This window comes from Lemur catta, chromosome 5, assembly GCF_020740605.2.
Source record: "Lemur catta isolate mLemCat1 chromosome 5, mLemCat1.pri, whole genome shotgun sequence".
In the NCBI taxonomy this organism is placed as follows: domain Eukaryota; kingdom Metazoa; phylum Chordata; class Mammalia; order Primates; family Lemuridae; genus Lemur; species Lemur catta.
In genome coordinates this window covers 52,147,933-52,164,068 of record NC_059132.1, presented here as the reverse complement: position 1 = coordinate 52,164,068, position 16,136 = coordinate 52,147,933, and the positions used below count along the sequence as shown (strand labels likewise).

Sequence of the window (16,136 nt, the reverse complement as noted above, 5' to 3'; positions counted from 1 at the left end):
TAAGGGGATATGCTGAATATACTGGTTCTCAGTACTTGGGGAATTCTGGTGACTTCAGTAGAAAAGTCAGTACCTGAATGTCTTCATTAGTGCAGTTCTCTTTCCATTTGCCTTCTTCTGATATCTCTGCTTTTCCTGCTTTCTTTTTAATTTCATCTCCAACGAGAAAATAGTGTGAGGACACATTACTAACATATGTATGTCTTACAAGTGTTTATTATTTCCTTTGAAGACAGTTGGCTACTTGTCCTAAAGTGTATCTGGTATTCTCTTAGATTCTAATGGCAAATGTCTGTACCACAATGACAGTGTCACTGATGATGGGCTGCCAAGATTTTAGGTGTCTTCTGGGTTGTCAAATACTATGTGTTCTATCTGGCATAGTTTTCATGTGAAATGCTTTTCTGGTATTATGTTTGTTCAGAAGTTGGTAATCTGTGATTTAACTAGAATACTTGGTGGCTTGGATCACAACACTTTTAACCATCTATCTATATCTGTATCTGTATCTATCTATCTATCTGTCTGTATGATAAACCCACATTACCCTCGAAATAACTTAGAGGTCCTAGTGGTCCTTAATGGTCACAGCCATCTGTCTTGGAGCAGTGTATAACTCTTCCTATGCTTCGGATGCAACTGTATGCACTTTTTGACTTGTTCTTTCAAGAGCCTCCTTTAGTAGGTGAACAGTGTTTTTAGTTTCAGAAGAAATGAACAGAAATCTTAGAAACGAATAAGAGGAGCTTGTGATCAACAGTACAGTATTATAGCATATCCAATGATTTTATGTGATCATAGCGCACTGCAGGGTTAAAGTGTCAGCCTCAAGCAATACGCTCACCTCAGCCTCCTAATTACCTTGGGATTATAGGCCAGCATGCTATTGTAGGCTTTTAATATTCCATAATTTTATATGGTTGATTTAAAATATATTTTACTTTTTTCTTTAGTAGTGGATGAGATTACTGAAGACCCCATGTTCAGGTAGGATTTTACATATTTTTAAAAAATTATGTGTTCACTAAGGGAATACAAAGCAAAGAAACTAATATTTGATGAGTGTTCTACTATGAGCTAGATGCCATATCATGTACTTAACATTGATCATCTCGTATAATCTCCACAAATACTTGCAAAGTACTTGTGCTATTCCTGTTTAGGAATTAGGCTACTGTGGTTCTGAAGTTGACTAATTGTCCCATGATCCCATAGTGAACAAGTAGCTGACCCATGATTTGACAATAAACCTGCCTGGCTCCCAAATCCCTACTTCTTCCCCTGAGGATATGATAGAGAACTGTGCAGCACTGGGATCCAGGTACAGGTCCAACTGAGATCGATGCAGAAAGTCAGATTTAGTTATACGTTTACTCTCCTCAAAAGTGTTCCTTAGAAGCCTGGTTAGTCAACAGCTTGTCCTGATATGTTCAACAATTGCAGTGGTCATTGTTTTCACCATCAAAAGTTTGAGGGCAGATCTCACTTTGCCGTGGCCACAGGACCATAGGTTTAACATGAGCAAGACCAAGCAAGTCCTAGAAGGAGTTAATTTCCTGTAAGTGAAGGATATCTACATGTATGCCATGTTTTGTTAATTACAGTTAGCATCTATTTAGAGGATTTTTCTGATTGATCTTTCTACTTACTGACTTCCCAGTAAGTAGACAGTAAGACTATCCTCAGCTACTGCACATGCCTAGTTCATGAAGATTTTTCTTTTTTCCTAGCATCTGTTTTCTTCTTCTGTGACTTTTCTCTAATCTTGTCTTGATTCTGTTTTCTTTCTTCTCTGCCTTTTTTGGTATTTCTTTTGTTGTGTTTTTTTTCTTTCCATTCTGCCAGCTAAGTCTTCCACATTTTCCTATAGAGGAAATCCAAAGCACACAGAATTTCAGGATTTTAAGCAATCTTAGAGACCAAGCAAAGTATTCTCTAGGAATTCCACCTGTGCTTAACATCCTGCCCTAGTAATTGCTCAGGTGGAGAACCTGAAAGTCAAAGAGATTAAAGTGACTCATTTGGAGATAGTGAGTGTTAGAAATGAGATGTGAACTCAGGTTTCTTAATTGAAAGCCCAGTACTCTTCCTTGTTTATCATCCTGTAGGTGAGTGTTTTAATAATAGACAGTGGGTGTGGGTCTAGTGAGGCCAACGGAAAAGCATAAGAATGGAATTAGCTGATGAACTCAGTGTTAGTGGATATGAATGGAATTAGCAGGGGAACACCAAGCTTGAAGAGAAACAACACTGGGTTGTATAGGAATAAGTGTTTTAGAAAAGAAATCAGAATATTGGAGTATCTGAGAAGTTTGATAAAGATGAATCATAGGAATGAAGGACACAGGGTGTCGGGAGTTATCTAGAAGAGTATCTTAAAATAGAGGACTCAGAGGGAGTCCTGAAGAGCTTGCTGTTTTTTTTGTTTAATTGGAGGAACTGACAGATTTGGAGGTTGCTATTGAAAGATGTTTGAAGAATTTTGAAAGAATCTGTAGAGCAGATCAGAATGTGGTATCATCTGCTTCCACCTCAAGTTACAGAGGACTGGCTGAGAGCCCCTGGATTCCTAGGGTCTGGAGGTTCCTGAAAGACAGATGTGTGTCCCAGGTCCGGTGTCTCCGCCACCTCTTTTCCCAATTCACTGATGTCCTTCCCATGTACATGTAGGGAAGGCAGGGGTGGGAATGGCTGGGAGATCACTCATGGAGCTTCAGTTGGGTAGTTTGTAGCATGTCTCTGCTAGGAGAGTGTGACTGAGCGTCCCTTTCACTTGTTTTCTAGGAGCAGGGAAATAGAGATCTCCTGCTCTTGGTCACTTGGGCCCATCCTTTCAGGAATCTGTGCTTTCTTAGGCTGAATATTTAGAGGTTGGAGACTGCCATGGAGCCCTGCAGAAGAGGGAGGGACCTGGAAGTGGGAGCCCATAAGAAGGAAGATGTTTAGATAATACTATGGGAAATAGAAGTACAACTTCCAGGATTCTGTTTTTCCAGGAGTCTCTCTTCTTGGGTATCTGAGTGCCTGTGAAGGTTTTTAAGGGCTTGCTAGTTTATGTGGACCTGAATAAGACAGGACCTATATCGGGGAAACTATTGGATTTTATAATTTTTAATTTTTTATTGTTTCTGGGAAGAGTATTTCTAATAACAACATATGCATTTACTGGTGTTTTTTTTTTCCCCCTTTATCGATTATCAGTGTGTATGCATTTGTTTTTTGACTTTTGTGCATTTAACTTCCAGGCATTTCAGATGTTTTGGGGCACTCCTTGTGCTGTTTGTGGGTAGAGGGAAGCAATGGGGCCTTCAGAAAGGATTTCCATGGTGAGAGTCCAAGACTGCCAATCTTGAGTGATACAGATTAGTCTTAGAACCAGAGGTAGATAACGGAGAAGGGGTGGTATCTTTCTACCTTGTTTCAGGTTATCAGGTTTGTTCCAGTTCAGATAACACGAGTTATGTCAGCCATTAACTGGATAGGCTATTAGTTAAGAGAAATTATTCTCAGGCTCTGTCAATGTATTAGCTGTCACTAGTCATTATGGAACTAGAAGTAAGTTTTCATTGAATATTTCCAAGTTTGGAAGAGGCGGAGAGAAAAACAGGTAAGTAAAATTTTTCTTAAATCAGAGACTAAATACTAACTCTATGAAGAAACGGCATTTAGTATAGTGGTAGGTGACCTTTCGCCTGATTCTTGTGTTTTATTTGGGAGTGGGTGCCCAGGTAAGAACTGGCCAATGTTTTTCTTTTAAGGAAATGACCTGGCTTATTTCTGTTGTTTATTTTTGCTGTAAAGGATTTCCATCAAACCGGATATTTATGGAAAACCAGATACTGACTCATTTTCTGAACACCTCGATGTTGATACCAAGGTAAAATAGTCTCTCAAGAAACTAATTTTTTCACTGTGTATATCTAATTTTCTATAGTGTTAACTCATAATATTTAGCAGTGGTCCACCTATCATGGTTTCATCTTGGTAATAGAAAGTTGTTCAGAGAACACCATTTGATAATAGGACCCCTTGAATTTTTTCTTTAAATTTTTACTTTGGTAAATAAGAGAGGATTGATAAATAGTTTTCAGGGGGTGGGTCTGAATAAAAAAAGAATGATCCAGGAAATACAGAGTGACAGGGAAATTGTATTAGGTAAAGCTTTCCCATGGTAGAGGAAATATGAAATTTGGTCCAGGTTAATTTGCATACATGTTCTTACTGTTACTTTTAGATCATACTGACATGACTCTTATAATACTTATGTCTGAATTAATCTTTAATGCATCCAGTTGCTTATTACAGTGATCATGGAATCTCCCTGGTGCCTTTTATTTCCAAAACTGTATAGCACATAGCATATAGTTCCTCTTTTTTCTCTTAGACACATGTTATTTTGGTATCATATAGTTTTTAGGAGAGATCTTTTTCTCTATTTATACCCTTAGTGCTCTATTTAGACTTAAATAATATTAGAAGTAGTAGAACTTTAGCTAGGCATGGTGACGTGAGCCTATTGTCCCAGCCACTTGGGAGGCTTTGGTGACAGGATTGCTTGAGCCCAGGAGTTCAAGATGATCTGGGCATCATGGTGAGACTGTATCCCTACTGAGAAAAGAAAGAATTTGTGGACATTTAGAAATTTGAATTCTCTTTCTCAAACCCTGCCTCTTGTTGAGATGGGGAGATGGAGGTTTGTTGTTACATTGTCTCTTTCCCCACCCTGTAGATGCAACAGCATGAATTATACTGGTACATTTAGTTTAATCTTGAAGTCAGTAGGTGGTGCCTGTGGGTAAAAGTCTGCCAAATTCTGTACCATGCAATGTGTCAGTGCTGTGCTGACCCGTACATGTTGATCGCCCTGCCAGTACATGTTGCTTGCAGGAGAGAGTCCACTGTAGTGGGGTTTTTGGCGCCTGTTTTTAGCCTCAGTCAATCATGAGAAGCACGTTGTCCCAGGCAATGGGGGGTTCTCGATCCCCCAGGGGACCCCTTGTGCTGACCAGAGCTGTCAGGGAGAGGCAAGTGAGACTGGGTGGGGATGGTTTGGGAGAGCCATGTTGAGGCTCCACAAAGGTGGATACAAATGCTGTCTCAGCAGGGGACACGGGTCATGTCTCAGACCGCTGGAGATAGCCACCAGTTAGGGGCTGGGTGTTCCCACCATGCCAACAAGTCTGCTCCTGTGGGAGGAGAAGTCAGGAATTCCCAGTCCAGCAGATGGGAGTGGGTTTCACTGTCCTGCCACTTCCCTTGTCCCGCAGCTCTCCTCTGGCATCTGGTCCCTGGCAGCAGTCCAAGGCAAATAAGTTTACCAGTAATGCGTCTGCAGGCTATAAGCTTCTAGCTTCCCTTCCCAGGACCCTGGCCCTGACAGAAAACATGCCCATCTTGTGAGGGGAGGGGTACTCGGCAAGTTGGCAAGTTCACTGTGGCTCAGACCCACAGTGAACTCTGCTTTTATTTCTGCCCAGGTGGCCTCCCTCCCTTCTGAAGGTCAATTCACACATCCCCATGGCCCCGAATGATGTGATTGAATCCTGGCGGAATGGGAAAGGCCTGCAGAGCTGGCCTTCCATCTGATGAGTTGAATCCCCAAACTGTGACAGGGAGAGGCGTTTTTGTCCTGAGTTGCCCATGGAGTACTCAGGGAGGATTAATGTCCTTGTGCTTTATAGTAACACCCATTGTGCTGGAGAAGCCAGCCAAGGCAGGACTAGGAGGTCCTGTGGGCAGGGCCCTCACGGTCAGAGTACCCCTTGGATCATTGCAGTTTCATAGGGGGAGAGGTGTGAGGTGCACTATCTGTGGCATCCATGGTATGGAGGGAACGGGGACAAAGGCGAGGAAGTTGCTCCTGATTGCCATAGCATAGTCATCCCTTGGGGTGCCCATGCCAACCCTGAGCAGGAATGGCCATGGCTGTGTCAGCAGCGGTAGGTAGGAGAGGGTAGGAGGAGAAGGAGGAAGAGAAGAGTCTAAAAGGAGGAGACCTGGCCCTCTGGTCCCGTATGTCCCGAGGAGCCCTTCTGGCATGCTATGCTGTACTCTGACCCTTAGGCAGCCTGCCTGGAATGTCCCAGATTTGGGATGACACAGTTCACCCAGGATTCACTGGCCAACTGGCTGTTGCTGTGTGAGTGTGTGTTGCAGAATATTTGTGGGGGGACAACGGAAAAGAAAAATAAGACACTGAAGGGCTGAATCCCCCTAGACAGGACAAAGAGGCACGATTTTCATGAAAGCGGTATGGCACTCACTGCATGTGCTCGGGTGTATGGTGAGGAAGAGCATCCTCCACAGTGCTGGCAGCCTGGTGCTGTGTTCTCAAGAACAGAGGGGAGCTGTCTGAGAGATTCAGAGCCTGCAGACTGCCAGAGGTGTGAGGGGAGGAAAAACAAACCTCCCCGCCTACCCTTTCCGTGGGGCTCCCAGTTCCTCGGGGGTCTCTCTCTGCTGTAATCTTGCCCCTTCTTCTTCTGCCCTGAGACTTTTTCCTGTGGGATCTGTGGTGGCTTCTGGCACTGTTTCCTCAGAATGGCACCTGGGCTGTGCCTTGTCATCTGAAACTTTCTGTTCTTTCTCACAAGATCTGGTTCCCAGTGTGTCTAGTCAGCCCTTCTGCCTGTATCCCCTCTATGCTTTTCCTACTGGGGGCTTTTAGAGATATCTTTCATTACAAGCCGCACAGTACTTGTGTGAACACTGAGTGCTTCCTCAGTCACAAGATTGTGGAGCGTGGACCTTGGGGACATTGGGGCGGGGCAGACCATTCTCCCCCCCCACCTGCAGCAACTGGGGCACTGGGTGAGCAAGGGCACCGCTCCCTCCCCCTAGCCAGTGTCTTTCATGCCTTATCTTTAGAATTCTGATTGCACATTTTTTTCCTCCAAGTAGATTAATGAAACATATCTGTTTCCATATTTTTCTCTTTGTAGTAATAAAGTTTGCTTTTAGGTAGTGGTAGATGACCAAGTTTAACTACTTGAGTGTCTCATAGCAATAAAATCAAAGTCTACAGAGTAGAGAAAAAAAGTAACTCTGAAATAAATATTAGGCATTACTATTATGGATATGCTATGAACAGAAGTCTGTTATATATTTTATTGTTCTGAATGTTTTCCTTTTTCCTCCTTGATTTATGTTCATAACTGAGTGGGAATGTCTCTTTTTTTTGTTTGTGTGTTTCTCCATGCTCCCCCGCCTTTTGAAATGGTTTTACATCCACGTACATTTTCCTTGCAAAAGATGTTTCTTCAGTGTCTGTCCCTTCATTCCTTCTCTGTCTCCATATTTAGTTACAGCTTTCTATGTAGTAGCTATGTGTGCCTTTCCTTCATCTGTCTTTACCTGACATGGTTTATTCCTGTTTACTTCCCTCTTTCTTGCAAAGCCCTGAGTGGGTACAATCATTTACCTTTAGCTTTTTAAGGAACATGATAGAAGTGACTTATACCATTTGCAGTGTCAACCCTTTTACATAAGGTACTACTAAAAGCTAAAGTCCCATATATTGCTGGGCAAGAAATAACTCATACAAAGATAATACAAAGATAAATCATGCGAACATATGTCAAAATATAACACGTGATTAATGTAAGTTCCTTAATGTTACTTCTTTCAAAAATGCTCTAAACTATCTGGGAAAATTTTTGTCCTAGGTTATTCTTGTTATGAAAATAATCTAATGCATGTCATAGTGTTTGTACAGTAATGAACTAGGGGTAAGCGGAGTGATATTTTGAGGATATCTGTATGAGCTCTCATAATCCTCTCCCCATGAGAAGATGTAGGTGAACAAATCAGAGAATCGAGGGTTGTGTCTACATCCGAGTGACTCCAAAATCTGTGCCCTTTGTGTTAGATCGTATGGTAATGGTGAATATTATTCTTAATTTACCCACTTTGATACTCGTTATTCTTAAAGCTGTTGTTTTTTTTTCTAGAATGTTCTGCCACCAGGGGTAATAAAGCAAATGACTGCTTATGGGCGACACATGAAAACTGGTAAGCTATTTGAAGATTTTCTATTTTTGTGTTATCTCTTGTTATTTAATTAAAAATATTTTCATATACTCTTTATTTTTATGGTAGTACAAGCCAAATTTACTGTGAGAACAGAAGATGGAACAATGTTTGAAGACAGTATTTTTAATGATCCACCTGTGGTTCCAAGCCTTCCCACAGCATCAGTCGATGTGCAGGGCTTTCATGATCCGTTCCTGCAACCACCTGGCCCTGGTCTGAAAGCTTCCTTCAAGTCTTCAACTAAGCCAGGTAGTACAGAGGTAAGTTAATGTAAGCAACAACAGCAACAACAAAAACCCCTTCTTTTCCCCACGCTTTTTTCACATACCACCCCGCATCTCCATCATGCTGACAAGGATCGTAGAAATGTATGTCCTCAAGATCATACTAGAAAGCAGTGTAATCACAAGAGAGAGAGATGTATAGGATTGAGATTTCTAAAGTTTGGTTGGGAGTAAAGAATTCTTTGAGTTGCCATTGTGTGAGCAGAGAATTAGAAAGCAACCCAAAAGGACTGCTCAAGAGACATGTAGATGAGAAAGGGATGAGGGGGAGGAATTCATGTGAGAAGCGCAAGATAAATAGAAGGGTTGAATAAGAGAGTCAAAGTGAGAGATTATTATAAAAACACCACAGCAATAGTGGAGTTTAATGAGAGCAGGAACTCTCCATATGTAAAATCCAATGGAAATTCTTTTAAATGCAAATTGAGAAAAGACAATCAGCACAAAAGATGCTCAGATTCTTCAGAATGACATGTACCTGATTTCAGTGAAGAAATGAAAGACAATTTGAAAATGATTAAGGTGATGGATATCCCAATTACCCTGTATGATTCTACTAATATGAAGGGTCAAATTATCACATGTAGGCCCCATATATGTGCACCAAGTATGCAGCAATTAAAAATGACTTAGAAATAAAAGAATTTATTCTTCATTTCTGTTAAATTTAGTAAAGTGATGTCTTAATCTGAATCTAGTAAAACCTATGTCGTAGATAATGCCAAGAGATATCTCTCTTGGGGCTTGTCAGATTTTTTAATGAATTATTTAGTTTAGACTCTTGTTCCTTCCTTAAGGTTGCTAACTTAGTGTTTTCTCTATCCATAACTTGCCTAAGTAATATATCTTACTGTTTGATACAATCCTGGTGACTGTTTTAGATCTTTTAGAGAATAAGGAGAAAGAAATAAATAAACCTTTTATTTGATCTTTTGATTAATTAAAATTATAATCTCAGATTATATAAGGGAGGTTCTGAATTTTTATTGATGCTAAGAGAAAAGAAATTTTGAGCCACAGGCCTCTTAGAGAAATAAATGCAGCAATTATTTATTTCTGCAGTTATTCTCATTGATCTTATGCTAATACTATCTGTATGTAAAGGGCACCTGTATATACACATGCCATGAACTTAAACATAATTGGTGACTCTTCTCTCACATAAACTACTTATAGAAACAATGAAGGAATGATTTCCAATGGAGAATACAAAATCATCTCTAGACGATGGTTTTTTTCTTTTAAAAATATCTCCCCAAAAGGGGACCCTTTATATTATTCACAGGAAGCTTTATGAACTTTAGTATTTATAGATTTTTGACCTGGCCCAGAGATGAATTCATCTCTTAAACTCAGGAATCCTTTACACCTGACATTTGAGTCTGTTTCTTCTGTCTTCCTAGGAATATTGGGTCTTCCTTCACAATCATAGATGTTTTCGGATTTTTGATCTTCAACTTGAATAATCATGGCTTCATTTTCTTCATGCTAGATGCTCTCTCTGATTTTTAACTAATATCCTATGTGGCATAAAGAGGAAATTAGAGCTATTACTATGTCCTTTACCGGGGCAGAAGAAAAACCATGTCACATCCAACATGGGGATTTACATTTCCTTCTAAAATTATAGTAGTATTTAAACATGCCTCCTAATTCTGTAATCACACAAATGGAGAAGGAGGTCTTCTACAGATTACAACTTTTAAGATTAATTTTTACATAAGAATCCTATTGAATTGGCATTTTGAATCAGTGCTTTAGAATTCAACCATTTCATTTCATTTAAACATGCATATCCCGGCAATTTTCTGGAAGTAAATATTTGCATATATAAATGAAAGTATATTTTATATCCTTGACAGATTCTGGGTAATGTATTTGAAAACATTGCATCCCATATTATATTTCCCTACTCTCATTTTCATTTCCAGAATTTCCAAGTTCTTTCAAGGTTTGCATTATTAAATTCTACCACTTTAGTATATTTTTCAAATATTTACCTTCTGAACTCTGTAAAATTTTCCCAAGTAAGCTAACCGAATCCTACACCCAATGTGTTTACCGAGATTTCTCTTGTGCATCACATCCACTAGGTGCCTCAAATTCAATACATTGCCAAATGAAGCTCTCCTTGACCCTTGTCAGACTCTTCCTGGTTCTCCATAATATACTCCGACATCTGGCTTCTTGACCCTAGTAAATAACCCCTAATAAATAGCAGTGAAAGATTCAAGCAGGAACAATCCAGCCCTCCAGTCCTCCCCCCAGTCGCCAATTCTGTCATTCACCAAGTTCTGTATCTTCTCCCTGCTCACCATTTTTCCTATCTTATTATGCTTACTCACTCTCTGCCTTATGATGTTGGAAGACTGTTTTCTGGATTCCCGCCACCCCACCCCCGCTTGGTAAGTTCATTTAGCTTTCCATTGCTGCCTGGATGACCTTTCTAAAATTTATTTGTGAAGATGTAAGTCATCTCCTCATTGAGGGGATCCTCATTCCATGAAGGGGACAGCTGATGTCCTAGGATGGCACGTGACTGGTGTGGTTCAGACTGATTCTCCCGTTTTCCCTCTCCATCCCGCTTCCTATACCTGTTTTCCAGTTTTACCACATTATTTTGCTTCCCCTATTTGCCTGGTTGCTTCCTTATCCTTGTGCTGATCCCACATGTCAAGAAATTCTTCACACCTTCGGTCTGTATTTTGTGTGTCTTTCAAAATCCATTCCTCTCTTTGTAGCGTTTCTGGAGTTTCCTAGGTAGAACGGACTGTTCTCTCCTTTGTGCCCTCACTAGACTTTGTCCAGTCCATTTGTCGAACTGGTGACTTAGTGACTTACCCATTTGTATTCCTATTTCTTTCCACACATCTCAAGTCCCGCTTGAATTATCAGGCAGAATCTGCCTTCTATTTATATGTTCCGCTTTGTCCCAGAATATTGCCCATGGTTTGGCAGACACAGTGACTGTGTGTTATCTGACTGAGTGAGTGGGTGAGTGAGAGAATAAATACAATGCGTTCTGAAGTGCATTTCTTTTTTTTTTTTTTTTCCACAGGAGGAGACAACAAAGCCAGCAGGTTTAAGAGAGGAAAATGGTATGAGTATTATTGAAAATGCTCCACGAGAGCAAAATGTAATGTCACTTTTACTGTAACACGTGAAAATAGCACAAGCGGTAAATCAGTGAATATCTCTGAGATTTCTCCATGCGTAAATACTGTCGTAAAGACACCAGTTAACATATGTGGCTTCAAATGTAACAACCGTTTCCTGTAATTATTTTTCTTTTCCTGTTTTCCTTCATACGGCCTACCTTTTGTTCTTTTAATCTGCATCGATTCTGAAAAAATTTTTTGCTATTAATTTTATTTCATCTAAATAAAAAAGAATGGCAGTAGACTTGTATAGGTATTTGAAATATAAAGTCAGACATGTTCTCATAAATGACTCTGTGAATGACATTTTATAGCTAAGAGGTCCTTGTTAACATCTGGACCAAAGGAAGAGGAAGCGTCGTCACCTGCGGATTCGGATTCTGAGGTACTGTGTTTTGTTGTTGTTGTTATGCTGTTAAAATCTAAGCCCTGAGTGATGTTAAAATCCAAGAAGGGGTGGTGTGATGTCACAGTCTGACCTCTCCATTTGCATATAAGGGCTGATCCTCTTACAAGTTTCAGCTTATAGGTCAGAAAATAATGGTGTGCTAAGGACATTACAGCTGTACAGTATAATTCCTCTAGTTTGCTGAATTTTTTTAAGAGGCCATCATACCGTAGGGTAAAAAATAAGGCTTAGAAGTGCGAAAGAATCAATTTGGGCTTTGAAGTATGTTTACCTACAAGCTAAAGAATTCTTCCGGGTCAAGCCGTGGCCAAATGTAAAATTGCATGGTACATGGGAACGTGTGAAAGGTCTAATGACATTCAAAGAGAAAGAGTTTGGAGTAGAATGTTTTGGAAGCTGGAATTAAAAAAGATAGTGCCTGAAACCTGAAGATTTTAAAATGTTGGATAGTCAAGTCAAGATGTTGAGGAAACAGGAGATGGAAAAGTGTGGGGAATAGTAAATACGTGAGAGTATAATGACAACAATTCTATTTAGTGATATTTTGATGAGTAGAATTTCTTATCAAAAACAAAATGCACTAAATATATTTGTGGCTGCTGTGCTTTTACAAGGGTAGGTAGGAACTACTGACGACGTATAGTAAGGGAACAACTGTGGAAAGAGCTTGGAAGGGCCTGACCTCTTAGATAGAAGCAGCTGCTGCACAGTGGTACCTGGACGGAGGAGAAGTCAGGTGACATGTTAGCATCCTGGTTATGTCACTGATTACACTAGGCATGAAATCTGCAGGAACTGCCAGGGCTGTACCAGCAGCGGTGGACAGAAGGGGGAGAGAGGAGCAAGATGAGAAAAGTCTAAAAGAATGAGACCTGTCATTCTTGACATCTGTGTCTCAAGGAGCCCTTCTGGGATTCGGTGCTGTCCTCTCACATGTAGGCAGCCTGCCCAGAATGTACCAGCTGTGATACCGCTCAGGTCCCCGAGATTCACTGGTGCCCTCTGGCTGCTGCAGTCTGAGTGGGTTGTGTAGCACATTTGTGTCGGTTCCAGTGAAATGAGAAACTAAAGGGCTGAAGCTCCCTGGGCAGCACAGAGGCACGCAATGGGTGCGAAAGCAGTATGGTGCCCACCACGTAGGCTGTGGTCTGTGGGGAGGGAGAACGACCTCCAGGGTGCCAGCGGCCTTGTGCTCTGTGCTCAAGAAGCTCCCAGTTCCCTGAGGGCAGCAGCGCTTGGGCTCCTGAGGACAGAGGGGCTGTCTGACAGTTTGGGGGCCTGCACACTGCCAGAGGTGTGAGGGGAGGAAAAACAAACCTCCTCACCTACCTTTCCGTGGGGCTCCCAGTTCCTCCGGGGTCTCTCTCTGCCAGAATCTTGCTCTTTCTTGTTCTGCCCTGCGAGTTCTTCCCGTGGGATCTGTGGTGGGTTCTGGCACTGTGTCCTTAGAATTACCCCTTTACACCTGGGGTGTGCCTTACCATCTGAGACTTTCTGTTCTTCCTCATAGGATCCGGTGCCCGATATCTGTAGTCAGCCATTCTGCCCGTATTGCCCTCTGTGCTCTTTCTAGTGAGGGTTTCTGAAGGTATCTTTAAGACATGATATCATTACAAGCCGCACATCACTGTTTAGAATTCTGATTATCCTTTTTTTTTTTCTCCTAGGAGAAACTGATGGAATGTTTCTGTTTCTGTTTTTCTCTTTTTGTATTTATAAGTTTACAGCTTTCAGATAGTAGTATATGACCATGTTTCACTACTTGAATACCTCATTTTATAGCAATAAATTAAAGTCTACAAAAGTGGAGACAAAAAGTAACTGTCACATAAATGTTAGTCAGTATTATTGTGGATGTGCTATGAACAGAAATCTCTGTTATACATCTTATTGTGCTGAATGTCTTTTCTTTTCTTTCTTGATTTACGTTCATAATTGAGTGGAAATGTTTCTTGTTTTTGTTTGTGTGTTCATCCATGTGCCCGCAGCTTTTGAAATGGTTTTACACCCACCTAAATTTTCCTTGCAGGAGACGTTTCTTCAGTGTCTGTCTCTTCATTCCCTCTCTGCCTCCGTATTTAGTTACAGGTTTCTTTGTAGTAGCTATGTGTGCCTTTCTTTCATCCATCAGTGCCATATGAGTTTTATTCCTGTTTATTTCTCTCTTTCTTGCAAAGACCTGAGTGGGCACAATCATTTCTCTGTAGCTTTTTGTCAAACAAGATAGAAGTGTCTTATACTACTTTGAATCTCCATCCTTTTAGGTAAGGTACTAGTAAAAACTAAACTCCCACATATTCATGGGCAAGAGATAATTCATACAAATATAAATCACGTGGATGGATGTAAAAATATAACACATGATGACTGTAAGTTCCTTAATGTTAGTTGTTTCAGAAATGCTCTCATCTGTGTCGGAAAATTTTTGTCCTAGGTTATTCTGGTTAAGAAAATACTCTAAATATGAATCATAGTGTTTGTATAGTAATGAAGTAGGGATGAGGGGGATAATATTTTGAGGACATCTGTAGTAGCTCCCATAACGCTCTCCCCGCATAAAAATATATGTTAAATAATGACAGAATTGAGTGTTGGGTCTACATTCAAGTTATTCCACAATCTGTGCACGTTGTGTTGATTCGTCTGGTAATGGTGAACATTACACTTGAGTTACCCGTGTTGATACTCATTTTTATTAAGGCTTCTGTTTTTCGTTCTAGAATGTTGCACAACCGGGATTGACGAAGCCAATGGCCACTTCTCAGCAACTCACGAAAAGTGGTAAGCTATTTCAAGACTGCCTATATTGTGTTATTCCTTGTTAACTAATTACACATATTTTCATATACTCTTTATTTTTGCAGTAGTAAAAGGCAAATATAATGGTGTGGGAACAGAAAAGGAAACCATGTTACAGGACGGTATTTCTCATCATCGAGATGTGGTTGAAAGCCTTCCGACGTCAGTCAAAGTCCAGGGCTTTCATGCTCGTTTCGTGGAAACACATGGCCCTGGTCTGCAACCTTTCTTGATGTCTTCAACTGAGGAAGGTCACACAGAGGTAAGTTAGTTTAAGGACCCACAACAACAAAAACCCCTTCTTTTCCCCACGCTTTGTTCACATACCACCCCCTGACCCTCATCATGCTGACAAGGATCCTAGAAAGAAATGGATGGCCTCAAGGTCATCATAGAAACCAGTGTAATCACAAGAGAGAGAGATGTACAGGATTGAGATTTATAAACTTTGGTGGGAGAAAACAATTCTTAGGGCTGCCACTGTGTGAGCAAAGAATTAGAAAGCAACCCAAAAGTGCTGCTCCACAAATATGTGGATGGAGGAATGAATGAAGGGGAAGAATTCATGTGCGAAGGTCAAGATAAACGTAATGATTGAGTAAGAGCGTCAATATGACAGATTAGTATAAAAACACCTCAGAAATAGTGGAGTTAAATGAGAGCAGGATCTCTCCACATTAAAAAATATGAAGAAAATGCTTTTATTTTTTATTTTTATTTTTATTATTTTTTTTGAGACAGCGGGCTAGAGTGCCGTGGCATCGGCCTAGCTCACAGCAACCTCAAACTCCTGGACTCAAGCAATCCTCCTGCCTCAGCGTCTCAAGTGGCTGGGACTACGGGCATGCGCCAATATGCCTGGCTAATTTTTTTCTATATATTTTTAGTTGTCCTGCTCATTTCTCTCTATTTTTAGTAGAGAGGGGGTCTTGCTCTTGCTCAGGCTGGTCTGGAACTCCTGAGCTCAGAGGATCCACCAGCCCGGGCCTCCCAGAGTGCTAGATGGAAATGCTTTTCAATGCAAATTAAGACTCCGGGAGGTGGGGTGGGAGGGGATGGAGGTATGACTGCATGGTGAGGGCCAGGCACACTGTCTGGAGAATGGACACGCTTGAGGCTCTGACTCAGGGGGATGGGCGGGACATGGACAATGTATATAACCTGAACTTATGTACCCCCATGATGAGCTGAAATAAAAAAAAATGAATAAAAATAAAAATAAATGCAAATTAAGAAACGAGAGGCAGTCAGTGCAAAAGATTCTTCAGAATGACATATCCCTGATGTTAATGAAGGACTGAAAGAAAGTTTGAGATGATTGTCATGAACATTAATCAGCTGGGCATTTTAAAATTGCTAGAAGAGGATAATTTGAATGTTGCTAGCATATAGAAAAGAGAATCATTTAAGGTGATGGATATCCCAGTTACCCTGTATGGTTCTATTAAAATGAAT

General features: G+C 40.8%; 1 protein-coding gene across 21 annotated transcripts in view; it reads left to right on the top strand.

Annotated features, from left to right (window-relative positions):
• The window catches only part of LOC123638275 (putative ankyrin repeat domain-containing protein 19), a 77,340-nt gene that overhangs the window by 50,921 nt on the left and 10,283 nt on the right, over window positions 1-16,136 (top strand). For 19 of the 21 annotated variants that reach the window (XM_045551785.1, XM_045551787.1, XM_045551783.1 and 16 more), the window contains 5 exons: window positions 954-987; window positions 3,802-3,877; window positions 7,950-8,010; window positions 8,098-8,291; window positions 11,374-11,658. In XM_045551785.1, coding sequence (XP_045407741.1) covers window positions 954-987; window positions 3,802-3,877; window positions 7,950-8,010; window positions 8,098-8,291; window positions 11,374-11,472 — 464 coding nt within the window. In that variant the 3' untranslated portion in view covers window positions 11,473-11,658. Of the gene's footprint in view, window positions 1-953; window positions 988-3,801; window positions 3,878-7,949; window positions 8,011-8,097; window positions 8,292-11,373; window positions 11,659-16,136 lie in introns of those variants that run through there. The other 2 variants (XM_045551789.1, XM_045551775.1) reach the window with 2 other exon arrangements.